Genomic DNA, 17,130 nt, shown 5'->3' on the forward strand with positions numbered 1-17,130 from the left:
CCAGTTTGAGTTTTCAGGGTTGGCATTCAGAAAACTTTTTGTAAACCTGTTAATTAATCAGATATGATATGGAGTCATTGAAGTCTTGATTTTTCACATGTGGCCATGCAAATGCATACACCAAAATATGTGAGCATTCACACACCTGATTTACATGCACAATTCCCACATTGCAGATGCAAATTAGTTTTGTGCTTCTGGTGCAGCTTGTTAGTTATCTGCATGCTTAAATATCCAATTTGAGCAGGCAGTTATGGTAAGTACACAAATTAGACGCATGTGCACACACCCCACACACCCACCCACACACTTGTGCACTTGAACTTTTAAAAATCAGCACCATGGGACAATGAAAAAGGAGCTCTACAATGCCATTTTAGAGCTACTTTCAGAGTTGACGTGTGCTTCAAAGTTTACAAGTTCTAACATAGGCCCATGCTTTTACTAAGTCATTTTTATGTTAAACATTTAATGGCACTAGCAATTGCATTTTATCTTAAACTCAAAATATTAGCACCTCCAAGCTGTTGCTGACACAGAAATTCAAAAGGACACAGGAGCATTTGTTTTTCAGCTTGGTAGGGCTAGCCAAAGTGGCTAAATCAGGATAACCCCACCACCCCAAACCCCACAGTTACATAAGCAACCAAGCCTTAATTTAGGAACGCCAGCATTTTGATTGTCTACTGGTCCCTTTTATTTGTTTTGAAACACTAGAAGCCCTTGGAGAAGAGCAGAGCGTCTCCTGTTAAACTAGTGTAACCCTAGGCCAGCAGGGACTTCAGAACGCATTAGGCTAGGTCTATGCTACAGACCTTGCAGTGACACAGCTCTAAGGTCATCCATGTAGCTGCTCTTTGCAAGCCTGAGAGAGCTCTCCCGTAGGCATAATTAAACCACCCCCAATGAGCAGCAGTAGCTATATTGGCAGGAGAGCGTCGCCCACCGACACACTGCTGACCACACCGGCGCTCCTGTCGCTGTAACTTATGTTGGTAAGGGGGTGTGTTTTTTCACACCCCCTGACTGACAAAAGCGCTAGTGTAGCCATAGCCTGAGTCTCTAGAAGTGGGGTGAAGAAATGCCGCATGTGCTATGCAACAGTAATACCCTCTGACCAGTTAAGAAACAGATTTGATGAGCTCCAAAGCAAATTCACACCCAGTGTTCCTCTGTCTGAATGATGGCTGCAGTATTGATCCTCCTGCGTGGATAGTTACAGCAGGGAAAATATGGGGAAGCCTCTAGGTCTAAAAGAAGGATACATAAGATGCCCCCATTCCCACCTCAAACATGAACATAGAAACTAGCAGTACAGTAGACCTGGACTGAGAATGAAGGTTCAGAGGGAAAATCTAAGGATCCCAAGGATCCTCCTAAATTGGAATGACCGATAAATCTTGAGTCACCGCCTGAATTAAATTAGTGAGCCCCTTCATGATGTGCCATTTCCAGGTGGGAAATATAAGAGCCAGTGCTCCGAAATGAAATGAAATATGAAACAAAGACCAAGAAAATGCCTATGTCTGTGTTTCCAACTCCAGCTGAGAGGTGCATGTTACAAAAAAAATCTATAGACTGTCTGATTTATTCTGTCTCAAGTATGGGAGAATTGTGCCACTCAGCCTGTCATTCCTTGGCTTGAGAAAGGGCCAGATTTACAAAGGTACTTAGGTGCCTAAAGAGACAGACAGGCCTTTGGTGGGACCAGTGCTTAATTTGTAATGAAAGAGGTGCCAGGGCTCAAGCAGTTTTTTTTTACTTTTTATTGACGCGGCAAGCCCAGAGGTGCTGGGGCTATGAACCACCAAGCCAAGAGATGCCGGGGCTCAGCCCTGGCAAGCCCTGATACAAATTAACCACTGAGTGGGACTTACCAAAGTGCCTAATCAAGATAGGTGCCTAACTCCCATTGCAAGTCCCAGGGTCTAATCCCACACACACAGTCTGTCCTCATTGCTTAGAAAATATTTAAGGGGGCACTCTTCAAAATTACATGTCTGTCTGAAATAAGTTTGTTTGCTGTTGGAACAAGTAACACTTCAGATTACTGTAAATGAACATTTGGAGGGAGAAAAATCTTTCCTCCCCCTTGCCTACTTTGTGACCTGATAGCATTTTATTTACAGTTTCCCCTGTTGCTCATATGGCTCTTTGACACAGCAAAAGGGGGGGATAGATTATTAAAGAAAAAGTAGGAAAATATAATTGCAATCCCACAAAAATTGGCAAGGTGTAAGACTTGACAATACTTTTTACTCATTTTTTTCAAAATTGGCTAGACATCTGCTTAAGCATTTCTGTTTAGCAAAGTGCTAAAGTGAGGGCTAATGAAATAAATACAACTATCCTGCACATGGCAAATAAACAGGAGAAGTACATTTTGTGATGCACTGTCCTTCCTTTAAAATTTTTTTCTCATTAACTAGCTGTAGTCATTCACAATGTCCTTTTGTAATATGGCACAGTGCAGACGAGCTTTTCAGCATTGTCACTTTCCCGGGGCTATGCTGCTAAGACTTGAAAGAGAAAATGGCGGAAGGAAAACTTATGTTTCCTTCGCATCTTTACCCTTTTCCTGGACAGTACAGAGAGTTCTGTCATTAGACGCTGCTTAATTTGAAATACTGCATCCTCCAGAGCAATCCTCAGCAACCTCTGAGCTTTCAGATTAGCTCTCTAATTCATTCCGTTCTGCTTAGGTTTTGTGTCACATGTTATATGACTTGACACACTGCTCTCTGACTTCTGCAAAATCTGTCAAAACAGTGGCTCACCATAGATTTCCTTTTTCACCCCCTGGGCTTACACTGGACCCTTTAAGCTTACTTTAACATCTTTTTTTTTCTTTTCTTCAATGTAATTGCTTTGCAGAGGAAGAAAATTGATTGCAGACACTTGTGCTTTCCACGCCTTTTCCTTCTGATCTCTGGCATTTGGCCACATCACAGCAACAATAAGGAAACAAAGTCAAACTGCAGGCTGCTTTTTGGAGAGACTGTGACTGTCTTCCTTACATGATTGGAAGCTTTTTTTAGCGGCAGTGTTATTAAATTATCAGCAGCTCCATGAGAAGTATGCAGTAGTTCAGAAACACAACGGGAAATTGGGAGTATTGGCTTTACTTAAAGAGCTACAGTTTCCAAGAACTATGCCAAGTGGTATATTTGAAACTGATACTTGCCAGGACTCCTTAAAAATAAATCTCAAGCCCACCAATGTTCATTTTTCCCAGTTAGTTTTAACCAACTCCTGCTCTGTTCCATCTCCCATGTCAAAGGCACAAGAGGAAAATTAGTGTATCTTAACCCCTACTCCAAGGTTGGGCTTCTAATGGAAACCCTATCAGAAGAGGGAGAAGAGAAGATGTGCTTACTTACATTTATAAAACTAACATTCAGCTCTTTGGCGGTATATCCTCTTTGGAGGTTGCGTCGGGCATAGACATCATAGTCTCGTACAATTCTAGTAATGATGTCTGATGTTGAGATACCTTCAGTTCTCTGTGTTGGTACAAACATTCCTGGTGAAAGTGGAAAGCAAAGAGAGATGAATGACATGACGAGACATCACAGCATTTAGGCAGGGATGCACGTTTTAGCATGAATGCTCCTGTGGATAAGGTGGGTAACTGGGAGCTGAGAGATATGCAGTGAAATTCTGAAGCTAATGGGAGTTTTGCCATTAATTTCAATGGGCCCAGGATTTCACTCATGTGTTCTAATCCTGGGTCTGCCACTGGTTTCCTGTATGACCTTGGAGAAGTCATTTAGTTGCCTTGTGCTTCATTTTTTCAGCCTGTAAAACTTGGATAATATTTGCCAGCATCCAGTGTTATTGTGAGGTTTAGTTGGCTGTCTGTGGCATTATAAGATCTTTAGACTGAAGATGGACAAATTGTTCTTCTCTATTGCTATTCTCATTCCCTTGAGCTCTTTGATTCTCTCATATAGCAGAGATTCTCCATTACACTGAAGGGGTAGTACAAAGGAAGTGTTGTTTGCTTGTACTCTTTCACAGGAAGAGGAAGTACAACCGGGGTGGTGAAGAGGGCTACTTATTATTATTACTAGCTTATTTCCTCTAAATATTTGACTAGTTTTTAACTGTTTGCCATTAAGACTAGCCCATGCATGCTGTTAAATAAAGCCAGAGCCAGAAGCAATATTAGCAGTAAATGTGAATACATCTTCTGTACAGCATTGAGTGAAATAATGCACACCATGCAAAGATGAAAACTCAACTCCTAGAGCCAGTGTCTGCCTTATGAAGTAGAGATGACTGTGTTAAGCATTCCAAGCTCTCATCTAGGGATGGGCAAACTAGTTTGAATAAAATAATTCTACTGGTCAACCTGGAAAAAGAGTAATGGCTTTGATAGTTCAGTGTGAGTTAACTGCGATTAATTGACAGCCCTAGTAATGACCTAAGTAGGTAATGGAGACGGAGGTTAGGCCACCCACTACATGAGTCTTGGGCCAGCGGAGCTCAGGTTTCATGCTTCCACTTGGAAGGGAGAGCAGTTTAAAGGCACTGTTGGTGAATGATTCACAGCCCTGAGAGGCGTTATACTGAGAAAACACTGTTCTCCCACCTTCAACTCAGAGTGTCATAGAGATGGAAGGATATGTAAAATATTAAATAATAAAGGGAGGAGAACCTCAGGGCATTGTCTGGCCCAGACTTATGTAGGCCAGATAGAAATGCAAAGGGCACCCACTTTGAGGGCCAATAGAGTAACCGTGTCCAAACAAGCCAAATAAAGCTCCAGATCCAACCATTTGCTTTAACAGTTTATATAGGAAAGTGCAGGTGATACAGAGTTGTGAGGCTGGATTGGAAATAGTCTTGTGAAATAATAGTACTTACTACTTAACGTCTTAAAGGATTGTACAAATATTAAGTAATTAATCCTCACAATGCCTTTGTGAGGTTGTCACGGAGTCACTGGGCAATGCTCTGGAACTACTCCATACGAAGCCAGTCAGGACTCTGGGGGAGCCTCCTCTCTGTGAGCAGACTGTCTCCAGGGCAAGAAGCTTACACAGCTTCGACCTTCCTGAGTCTGACCTCAGAGCATTCAGCATCCCCTTCCAGACCATGCACTTCCCACAGCGAGTCCACACAGGCGGGGCTCCTGCACCCTAATTTCGCAGTCAGACGTGACTCTCAGCCAGCCAGTAAAACAGAAGGTTTATTAGATGACAGGAACACAGTCCAAAACAGAGCTTGTAGGTACAGGAACCAGGACCCCTCAGTCAGTCTGTCTTGAGGGGCAGGGAGGCCAGAGCCCCATCTGGGCCCCCCTCCATTTCCCCAGCCAGCTCCAAACTGAAACTCTCCCATCCCTCCTCTCACCTTTATCTCTTTCCCGGGCCAGGAGGCCACCTGATCTCTTTGTTCTCCAACACCTTCAGTTGGCACTATTGCAGAGGAGGGGCCCAGGCCATCAGTTGCCAGAAGACAGGGTGTCGGCCATTCTCTGTGCATACACCATCACACTGGCCCTCTAGGGCTCTGCAACAATCACACACCCTTATCCCACCACCTAGATGCTTAAGAACTGCATAGGGGAAACTGAGGCACCCACGCGGTATTCAGAGAAAACATTAAGAACATTCCCACTTCATCACAGAGATAAATAAGCATTGTTAGCCCAATTTCACAGGGTTCAGGGAGGGAATCAAGAGGCAACAACCTCTCATGATTTAATGATGAATCATTTCCCCCCTCTATATTCTAATTAATATTCTGCTAAACAGTTTTAATCATTGTCACAATATTCTCCCTAGCATGCCTTTCAGAATTGCAGCAGTTGCTAAGGAAGCTATTATGGGAAGCAGTAAAACATATCTAAGCACAGGTTAGAGCTAAGAGCATGCCTGAAAAAATACTGGCTTCCAATTGATTTAGCTTAAACCACATTTTTAGTCAGGTTTCACAAACAGACCCTGGCATGTAATATTGGTAGGAAAGCAATGCTTATGTTTCTAGAATGAAAATGACTCTTTATTAAGGGAACTATCTGCAGACATGCTGCATCTGCAGCTAGCATTCTAGCCATGTGCACACAGACTGACTTCTTGGCACCTCCTCCAAACCCTCCCTCCTGTAACCTGTGTTCCTCCTTCCAAGTTCCATGCAGGTTGCTACAAAGTTGAAATTTTTTTATAGTCTTAAACAAAGCTATCTTTACAATAGGAGATCAAGAATCACCCTTCTGACCAGCTTTTACCTGCTGTTAATCTCTGTTACCTGTCCCATATTCATTTTGTGTGTGAACCTTCTACTGCTGTCCAAGGTGGTTTGGTGCAAGAATCAAGTGCAAAACATCCAACAGAGATTCACAGAGGATAAGCGTGGACGGGAAAGGAGAATCAGCCCATACTTTTCTTAAAATGGGAAATTGATGCTGGTTAGTCATTTACTGAATGGTCTTCATTGTTACTAGCTAAACAAGTCACATTACTGACTGTCTGGGGCATATGTAGGACAGACAACCTTGCAAAACTGAAAAATAAAATTAAGCATGGTTCAATACAACTTTCTGATCTATTGCATTTCTATCAATCATCAATTAAAAAAAATTAAGGATTTTCTGAGCCCACTGCATAGTTGCTTTAAAGCTATACAGTCAGTTTCTATTAAGGTTCTCCTCATCTATTAAATCTGGTTGTCTCCTTTTCTTCTATTCCCCTCACCTGTTCTAATGCTATTGTTCTTCAGCGCCAAACCTAGCCTCCTTTCCATGGTGTTGAAGACCTAATTTGCTGCAGAAAACATGGGAGGGGCAGACCATGAAGAACCTATGTAAAGGGCTATACAATCCCCATACACAGCACTGTTCCCCAACAGCTCTCTACATGGCAATGAGAAAGGGGTTGTGGGGCTAAGGAAAGTGAGACGTGACTAGGTTCACAACTATGCAGGTTCATTGACCAAATCCCCCAGGCCAGAAGGACTGACTGCAGTAATAATGTTTTCATATGGTGGCCAAGGATATCACCTAGGGAGATCTCAAAGCATTTTACAAAGGAGGTAGGCATCACATGTGGGAACTGAGGCACAGTGCAATGAAATGACTTGCCACACACCAGGCCGCTAGTAGCTCTTGGAATAGACCCCAGTCCAGTGCTCTCTTCACTCAGCCATGATGCTCCACAGTCTTGGGGAACAGATTCCATCTCCCTCCATCCCTTCAGAGATCCCAAACACACATCTGCTTACTTCAATTATCTAGTGAAACCCCTCAGCCAGAGCCAACGTGAGATTTTAATGTAAAATGAAATCTGCAAGCTGGGCTGGCCATAGGAGCAGGAGAGGTGGCGTTCCTGGGAAACCTATGGACACAGCACTGATTCCAGTTACAAATAATGGCCATTAAAAAAATTGTAAAGGCTTTTTCTGCTCCCTTTTTAACCAAATGTACCTGAGAAAGCTAACTGAGGTCATAGGGGAAGAGTGCAGTTTGCAATTGTACCAGTAACCCTTTGTGATGGGGACTGGCCTTTGAAACCTGACCTAGGTTATGTGACTTAAGTGAAGAAATAAAGTTACAATTACTTGTCAGAACTGTGTCACACCTTTGTTTTACAGTAATGGAGAAGTAAGTGTTGGCTCCATGCAGCAGCCTGAGAATTGCTAGATTAGCCCTCACTGTCAGCGCTTGCCAAAGACTGATTAGTAATGATACTGTAATGTTTGACTAATATGCTCTTAATCTGTTCATTTTTGACAATGTGAATTCCTCAAGGAATCAACACATAATTAACCTATTGGTCACTGCATATTGTGTGTTCTCCTCTGTTCCCAATCCTCAGAGGTTGTGAGTCTGTTACAGCACCCAGTTTGACAGCCTGGCACTTTAGCTCAATCGTACAGGCTCATGCTTTTAGCTCACTACAAGGTAATAGTTACCAAACACAGTGAGCGTTTCACTTAACACTTGCAAATTACCGGATAGTAGATTCTGAGGCCCTAGGAAATTCTAGAGTGCACACATTGATGTAGGCTGGGAAGAGGGAAAAGTCTCACATGCCTGAAGCAGTCTGCTCCAGAGAGCTGTGGGAGGAAGGTTTAATTGCTTCCCTCTTCTGCAGTGTTCATTGTGTTATGATAGCTGCTCACGATAAAGAGGCTTTTGACATCACAATGGTTTAAATTTTTGTCACAGGGCCTGTCAAGTTTCCTTCCCCACTCTGAACTCTAGGGTACAGATGTGGGGACCTGCATGAAAGACCCCCTAAGCTTATTCTTACCAGCTTCGGTTAAAAACTTCCCCAAGGTACAAACTTTTCCTTGTCCTTGAACAGTATGCTGCCACCACCAAGCGTTTTAAACAAAGAACAGAGAAAGAGACCACTTGGAGACGTCTTCCCCCAAAATATCCCCCCAAGCCCTACACCCCCTTTCCTGGGGAAGGCTTGATAAGAATCCTCACCAATTTGTACAGGTGAACACAGACCCAAACCCTTGGATCTTAAGAACAATGAAAAATCAATCAGGTTCTTAACAGAAGAATTTTAATTAAAGAAAAGGTAAAAGAATCACCTCTGTAAAATCAGGATGGTAAATACCTTACAGGGTCATCAGATTCAAAACATGGAGAATCCCTCTAGGCAAAACCTTAAGTTACAAAAAGACTCAAAAACAGGAATATACAATCCCTCCAGCACAGCTTATTTTACAAGCCATTAAACAAAAGAAAATCTTACACATTTTCTAGCTAGATTACTTACTAACTTTATAGGAGTTGTAAGTCTGCATTCCTGATCTGTTCCCGGCAAAAGCATCACACAGACAGCGCAAACCCTTTGTTCTCCCCCCTCCAGATTTGAAAGAATCTTGTCCCCTCATTGGCCATTTTGGGTCAGGTGCCAGCAGGGCTACCTTAGCTTCTTAACCCTGTACAGGTGAAAGGATTTTGCCTCTGGCCAGGAGGGATTTTATAGCACTGTATACAGAAAGGTGGTTACCCTTCCCTTTATATTTATGACAGGGCCCAATCCATCTCCCATTAAAGACAAATACAAAGAGTCCCATTCACTTCAGAGTTGGACTGGATCCACTGCCTCTGAAGCCACAGATCACACGGCAAATCACTTGTCTGACATGGAGGAGACATAGGTGCAAGAGAGCAGACTCAGCAGATCTAGTGAGTCAGCGAGCATCACAACAGTAACAGAAGCCAGCAAGGCATTTAAAGGATTGATTTTTTTAAAATAGATGTAGGATGGAGAAAAAGAGCAATATCCTATCATGATAACATTCATTTAGAATGGCAGATGGAATATTCTGTCAATTGTCTCACTTCAAGGTGGCATGAGAAGGGGGGAAAATGGGTTTGTGTCTTTTATTTTTGTTGCTTTATGATACAATTTTCAAGCCTTCTTTATGCATTTGTTTTTTTCTCCTTACTGATTTTTGTAATAGAAATTGGGGCCTTTTCTGCCTATTTTCCATGGCAGATTCTATGGATGAACATACCCCGGGTAGAGGCAGTCCAATATGGACCTCCCAATGCAGATCTAGTTTACCTGGGTACTTATTAGATACTATGGTGCTGAGTACTATAGAAATAAACAGTTTTTGAAATATATTTAATTATCTTTTTGCTAAAGAAAAGGAGAGGGAAAACTGCTGGGAAATAAAATGAACTCGGGGTTTGTATAAAAGTTGGCATTCCTACAGCAATGGGAACTTTGCCCATGCTGCACATTGGTCAGATTTTCAAAAGAGCTCAACTTGCTCTTAGTAGCTTCAGTGTTCAGCACTTTTGAAAATCCAGCTAGACATTTAGATGCCTGAATGGGATCTGAGGTCTTCTGAAAACCTGACCCATTGTGTTTGTATATGCTACGCTCACCAAAACTATGCAAAAAGAACAGTATTGAGGTTACAAAGTCAAGCACTCAAAAGTTAGGAAATGCCAGAATTAAGGTCGTCTTTTCAATCTTAATTCAGATCTCTTGTTCAGTGGAGATAGTTCAATTCCTATGAAATTCTGCCAGAAACCAGGCAAGTTTCCAACAGAAGCCTTCCTGCCAGGCAGATTTTGGAACCTTTCTGGTTTCCTGCCACCTCTCCTGCTGGCTCCTCAGCAGCCCGTGTGGTGGAATGACAGGGAGCTGAGAGCCTGGGCGCCCCAGCTCCCAGTTGCTCAGCAATCCAGGCTTCTAGGCTGCCCAGCTTGTCGAATTTCAAGTCTCTGCTCCAAAGTATAGAGGCACAAGAGCCTCTCAAAGAAACGGTCACCAGAATTTATTAACATGGGTAAAACAACGTGTATTTCCCTCGCCTTTTTCTTGGAGAAGGCCAAACTGTTTTGGCTGAAATGTTTCAAAAAATTCAGCCTGAGGTGGATACCTTAGCATGGAAAGCTTCAGCCCAAATGATTACAGTTTGACAAAGTTATAAAGCAACCAAAACCATGGTCTTATAATGGGAAGTGTCCGGCAACCTTCATAGTAGGTGGTGCTACCGGTTCTGCCTATAATATCATTGTGTAATGTATTGTATACTTTTAACAGCATACACATACAAATCCATACTCACTCATTAGCTATCTGTCATAAACTAAACAGTTAACAAGAAACAGGAAAAGGAAAACAAGATTAGCAAATACTATATTCTGCAGTGGCCTTGATTTAATATTGGGTTATGGCTGCAAGGCCCTGGTGGTGAAAAGTCGGCCTTTGGAGGGGTGGGGACTGCAATGGCACAACCACCAGTGGCCCTGGAGATGGCCAGCATGCCCCAAAGAGAACAGTGTAGTCCAGGACCGGATATGGCCAGGACAATTGGCGGGCACACTGATTTAGTTTATCCCGGTGGGAGACAGCTACCAAACCCTGATCAATTACAACATGCCCTGACAGAATTCATTAAGGCCACCAAACTGAGTCCCTGATGGACCAAGGGAGAGAGCAAATTCCACACCGTGGGACTCTGCACTGAGAACACCTAGACACCTGTCCTCACACCCCAGGAATGAAAGCTATGCTCAGCTGGTCTCAGTTGTTACCATGGACACTGAGGAAGAGGCAGGGCTTGATTCTTTATTGCCTTACGCCTGTGCAAAGCGGCTAAACAGTGTCATCAGATCAGATTAATCCACCCATTTACACCAGCAATGTGTTTTACACCCGCAAATGTAAATGGTGCAAGGCAGTGGAGAATCAAGCCTGCTCTCTCTGTGGCAAGAACAGTTCCTATTTGCTTCATTTAAAATTAAGGTTCCTTTCTATTTTATATGTTTGAGCTGCACTATGGTTGGAGAAGGAATGTGAAAGGGGCTCACACTCAAAGACAGACATGAATGAGCTTCTTTCTCACTTATCCTAAGGCCACATTAAACTCCTTTAAGGCCCTCTTGCAGTGCCAGAGTCATGTAACAGGATCCTTGGTGTAAATGCGTATCTGGTCCTAATGATTTTTAATTGCTAACTGTACATTTTCCCCATAATAGGAGTCACACTTGTGGGTCAGAATAGAGCTGCACCTTAGCCTAGGGAAAACAGGTGACTTAATTTTGGCCATGGTACTATAGGTACATGGGAAGTAAACTCCTTTTCCAGCATTTCAGTACTACTTACGAACCATCACAAATCACAACAGTAACCGAAGCAGGAATGTTTACCGCCAAACCAAATGGCTTCCGGAAGGTTACAGTTGTAACCTATTTTTGTTTATCCAGCCCACGGCATCACCGGTGGTTTCAAGATGCGAACCTTTCTGCTGAAGTCAGCAGCACTTACTTGTTGACAGGCCAGAAAGGAATGTGCATTTATCTCTGTTTTCCCTCCTCCAGCAGGTGTGGTTACACGGCTGTAAAATACATAGATGGGCTTTAAATAAAGGCTGAAATGGAGAGAGTTAAAACAGAAAATTGCCCTCACCTGCTTCCTTTATGTGCTTGTACACATCGTCCGAGCCAGCGGAGGAGTATGGAATGTCGTCATGGGCTACAAAATCAATCTGCAAAAGATACAGAAGAAGAAACAATCAGACGCAGCCATCAGGTAATCTGCATTGGTTCTGGAAGGGCAGTTTCTTTTCTGAACTGTGTTTGCCTGCCTTTGAAAGTCTCATCTGAAAGGTACTATTTAAAACATTGCACTAGGGGCTGGGGCTGCAACAGAGCGCGCCACGTGGAATTATGGTAGCACTCAGGACTTTTGGCTCCAAGAGCACAGGTATAACATACCCTTGCTTTGTGTGTGATGTCATTCTCTATGCACAAAGGATAAGGGACCTACTGCTGCTACTGTCACCTACAGGAGATCTCCTTTAACTCAAGGGGCAGAGAGTTGACTTTTAAAACTGAAGGAGCAGGGTTTCTATTCCCAGCTTTCCATATTTGTATGTATGTGTTTTGTTTATCTAGAAACTGTCTATCAAACTGTAGATTCATTACAAAGGACTATTTCATTTGAGCTAAAGTAAAGCCCAGTGAGCTGTAGCTGCATTTGGGTTTATATACACTGTAGGGCAGTCAGTAGGGTGCACAAAAACTCACATGCACTTGACCAGGTCTGAAGTTCTATCCATTAGAGGACAGTGGCACACGTACATACTTTTGACTGATGATGGCAAATCATTGGGAGATTTGCCTTTGATTCGGTGGGAGCAGTTCAGGGGCATCATTTCAGAAAAATTCAGAGGCAGGGGGCGAAGTTCTGTCAGTGTTTAGAAGATTATATGTGATTGTATTATATCCTGCAAAATCTGGGGGGACGGACAACAAAAGTGGAGCTCAAAGAGCTATGAAAAGTTTGAGGAGGTCAAACCAAGGTCGGGGAGAGCACTTGTCCCTCTTACCCCACAGCAAATGATGACCCTGCTGCAATTGATTCTTCAGCAGCTCTATGCCACCTGAGGATCCCCCTATGCAAATCAGCCCACGCACACTGAACAACTGGGCCCCAGGTTTTTCCTAAAGAGAGACTGAGCCCTGGTCTACCTTACAGAGTTAGGTCACTGAAAAGTTTACATCGACCCAACTCTGTGAGTGTCTACGCTAAAATTTTGCTCTCGCCAACCTAACTCGCCTGCTATACTGACTTAATAGCTCCACCTCCGTGTCAGTGTTGATGTAGTTAGGCTGATGCTGTGTCAGTGTAAACATTGCATTGCTTACACTGACAGTTGCTAGCTTTCAGAAGCCGTCCCACAATGCCCCACACTGACAGTTCAATTGGTGCCAGCGCTCCTGGTGAGGATGCGCACTGCTGACAGAAGGAGCAAAGTGTCGATACACACAAGCAGTATAATTACTGTATGCTGACATAAATTAGATTGACTTAATTTTGTAGTGTAGACATGGTCATATATAGTTTGTTGCTAGAATAGTCCCTTACATCTGCCCCTGAACATTAACACAAAAGAGTATTCTTATTTGTTACAGTTAGGCTAACAAAAATTATCTAATCATTATCCACTTGATTAATCCAGATGTGGGATACCACCATGATCTCTTGTCCTATTGCTTTAATCCAAATCCTAAAAAATGCTAACTCTGTTCTTAGTATTTATTTGGTGGATCTCACTTGCCATGGCATCAAGAAGATAACATGCACTTCACTTATAGTATAGCCTCAAGAGTTAGACTTTAACTGTATGAAATAACAACTGGATGCCTCTGAATATGGGAGTACCTGGCAAATTGTGGGTATTTTCAATCCTTAGTCACTTTCTAACCCATGGAAAGTCTCATGATATAAATCTCTGATGTATTCTTAGCTCCAAAAGGCAGGAGATCTGAGAAGAGTGTCCTGTTATCACAGGTCAATGAGTTAAGTTTGCATTATTGACGCGCTGGTACTTTGAGTCAGTCTCCAAAAACAGAATACGTGCCCACTTCCACTTACATCAAAAAGAGCTAGAGAACAGAAAGTTTTCTGATTTAGAACTGGCAGGTGATTTGTAATAATTGGCTGTCAGGAATTGAATTACTTAATTTATTCCAGCTAATAGAATCTCATATCCTTGTTATGTATTCCCAGCAGTTAATTTACAGAAGGAAGGGAAGGGGTCTGGAGAAGAATGGTACCTTATGTTTTTCTAGGAACTCCGGTGTGAGCGTCCATGGAGCATCTCTGATGACTTCATCTACATAGCGACAGTGTCTGAGTGCCTCATACCGCTCGGTTTCATTCATTACAGTGAAGCCTTTGAACTTGTGGGTTAGATCATCACTGCAAACTGACATAAGAAAAATCAGCAAAATATTTCTGTGTTAACTTTGCACAATTAGCGCATCTGGCCGGTAAGAAGTTTCTGATCAATATCCTTATTTTAAAGTTGTTTGTTCAGTTACATTCCATTTTCAACCCAAATAAAGATGTGCCTCTTTCTGTCTTTGGAACAGAGACCAGAAGTGCACGCTAAATAGGAGGAATGCTCTGCAAAGTTCCAGAAATTTGCCTACACATCTCTAAATCACTGTTGGACAGCTACATTGAAACCAGCACAAATTAATAGCAAACAAGTGCAGTGGGCCTGGGCTATGGGTTCAGCAGATTTCACAGCATGTGAGGTTGGGCCTGATCCGTATTCAAACAGGAAATCTCTGAGGAAAACCCAGCTGTGGGATTGTAAGAGGCAGTGTGCTCTTGAGGAATGTTGCATAGGATGTGGACTCAGGAAATTTTATATTCTAATCCTGGTTTTTAAGAAGCTGGGAAAAATGGCCTATATCCCGGGGCTGTTGTGTGGATTAGTTAATGTTTGTGCAGCATTCTGAAGGTGTAAAGAACTATACAAATGCTAAATCTTATTACTGCTGCAGGAAGGGTTATTGATGACTCAGCAGCTGGACACTCTCCCCTCTGTATCAGCGCTGATCTAACACTCCAGTGTGGTGCTAGTGGATGCTCTTCTGCTGAAGGTGTCATTTTTTGAATAAGATGTAAAATAGAGGTTCTCACTACCATGATCATTAAAGATTTTAAGGCGCTTATACATAAGCAGGAGGAGTTCCTTATTACTGGAGTCCTGGCCAAATTCTAACTCAAATAGTTATATACTCATCTAGACTTTCAAATGGGTAAGGGATGCCTCACTTCCCATTACAGAGTTGTGGTGTATGCTGGCAACAAATGTGCCACAGGTCAGTGCATTTTCAATTGTGAGTGGAAATATCTCCCCATGTATATATTTTTATTTACAGTCTGTAAATCGCCTTAGGGTCTGGTTCTCCTAAAAGAGACGTGCTCTATCAATGTTACTGATTATCAGGAGGTAGCATATTTAGTTTATTTCTGATTTGTAGAAAATATTTCCTTTTAATTGTGCCTGTCCACCTATGGTACACACCCATCAGCCACCAAGGGCTTCTTTCTGGTTACCACACTCTTCTGGGCCTATTGATTTGCAAGTTATTTATAAGATCTGTTTAGTGAATTACTTTAAAAAAAAATCTTAACTCCAAATAAATGTTTCCACAACAAGAAATATGACAACAAGATGCACACAGTAAGACAGGTGACACCAGACTTTGGTGCAGTGCAAATTTTATGTGGGGATTGATGGTTGACAGTTTTCCACACCCACCAAGAGACAGCACATTATTCGGAGAAACTGATGAAGATGGTTGAAAGCTTGCTCCCACACTCAAAGAACAGTGGGTGAAATGCTGGCCTCACTGAACTCAATGGAAATTTTTCCATTAACTTTAATAGGGCCAGGTTTCACCTCATAGCTCCCTCCCCAATTTGAGACAAGGTCCCCGACAAAGAGCAGCTCCCCTATGCATTCCCATCTGTTTTCCCTCTACTCTGTCTGGGTCAGTTGGAAGAGCACGGGAGAGCTCTTAAGTGTTTCCTCCATTATGGAACAGATCTTCCCACTACCTACATTTGAACTGAAATAATTTAAGTATAAAACCAAAGTGTGAATAAGAACAAGATGCTGCTTTTCTAATTTTTTTTTTTTGGCAGAGCTGAGGCAATGATACAAAATAATGCCTCACATTATTCATTTGAATGTTTCAATGAACTCATCTGAGTCACACTTTGTTAATGTTTGAGCAGTAGAGTTTTGCTGTCAAAAAATATTTTTGAAAACCAAATTTCAAAGCAACATGCGCTAGTGTTCAAAGACACCAAACCTTAAATGCACATGTGCAAGTATTCACATTAGATGTGCTTGCACAATCATCCAGTCAGGAAACAAAAACAATACTTCTCTGATATATGACAACTTTGGAATGTATTTCATCAATCCATAGACTAACAAATTCAAAAAAGTTCCCCAAATAAATGAAAAAGAAATCAAAATCAGCTCATGGATGTTTTGTGAGCTGAAAAATATGCTAAAAATCATTAATTAGATTATTAGTTATAGATTATTCACTCATCTCTACCATTTTACACTCCTGAGACTGTAAAAAAAAAAAAGATAAACACTGGTATGGAGACATTCTGCCCTCAGAGTCATGCAGGCATCTCCCTTTAACTAACTGGGAACTGTGCATATGCAGCTCTATGACTTGACTCTTACTTTGTTTGACATCATTTTAAGATGGACTATTTTTTTAAGGTGTAAAATACCATCAAAACGGGAAGTAGTGCTCAAAGTCAGAGTATATAAACATCTGCAGTGGAGAACATGGCAATACTGCTCCTCTGCTACTTCAGAATAGAGCCAAAAATCCAGTAAATAGATGTGTTCTTACCTCCTACTAATAAGTAGCTATTTGGGAAGAGAGTTTTGGCTTGCATAAGAGCTCTAGCATGGCCGGAGTGGAAGAGGTCAAATATCCCATCTGCATACACTCTAACTGGTCTGTCAACTGTGGGGAAAGAAACACAACAATGATTTGACTGGAGGATAGCTAATATGATGACAATTTTTAAAAAGGGCTCCAGAGGTGATTCCGGCAATTGCAGGTTGGTAAGTCTGACTTTAGTATCGGGCAAACTGGTTGAAACTATAGTAAAGAACAAAATTGTCAGATGCATAGCTGAACATAATTTGTTGGAGAAGAGTCAACATGATTTTTGTAAAGGGAAATCATGCCTCACCAATTTACTAGAATTTTTTGAGGGGATTGATAAGCATGTGGACAAGGGGGATCTATCTAGTGGATATACAGTACTTAGATTTTCAGAAAGCCTTTGACAAGGTCCC

At 42.1% G+C, this 17,130-nt stretch overlaps 1 protein-coding gene across 3 annotated transcripts in view; it reads right to left on the reverse strand.

The window, feature by feature from the left end:
- Window positions 1–17,130, reverse strand: part of PCYT1B (phosphate cytidylyltransferase 1B, choline) — a 44,775-nt gene that overhangs the window by 10,825 nt on the left and 16,820 nt on the right. For all 3 annotated transcript variants that reach the window (XM_074968312.1, XM_074968330.1, XM_074968321.1), the window contains exons 3-6: window positions 16,676–16,792; window positions 14,051–14,202; window positions 11,898–11,976; window positions 3,381–3,523 (exon numbers count right to left, since the gene is read on the reverse strand). In XM_074968312.1, coding sequence (XP_074824413.1) covers window positions 3,381–3,523; window positions 11,898–11,976; window positions 14,051–14,202; window positions 16,676–16,792 — 491 coding nt within the window. The remainder of the gene's footprint in view (window positions 1–3,380; window positions 3,524–11,897; window positions 11,977–14,050; window positions 14,203–16,675; window positions 16,793–17,130) is intronic.

The sequence above is a fragment of the Natator depressus genome, chromosome 1 (assembly GCF_965152275.1).
Source record: "Natator depressus isolate rNatDep1 chromosome 1, rNatDep2.hap1, whole genome shotgun sequence".
In the NCBI taxonomy this organism is placed as follows: Eukaryota; Metazoa; Chordata; order Testudines; family Cheloniidae; genus Natator; species Natator depressus.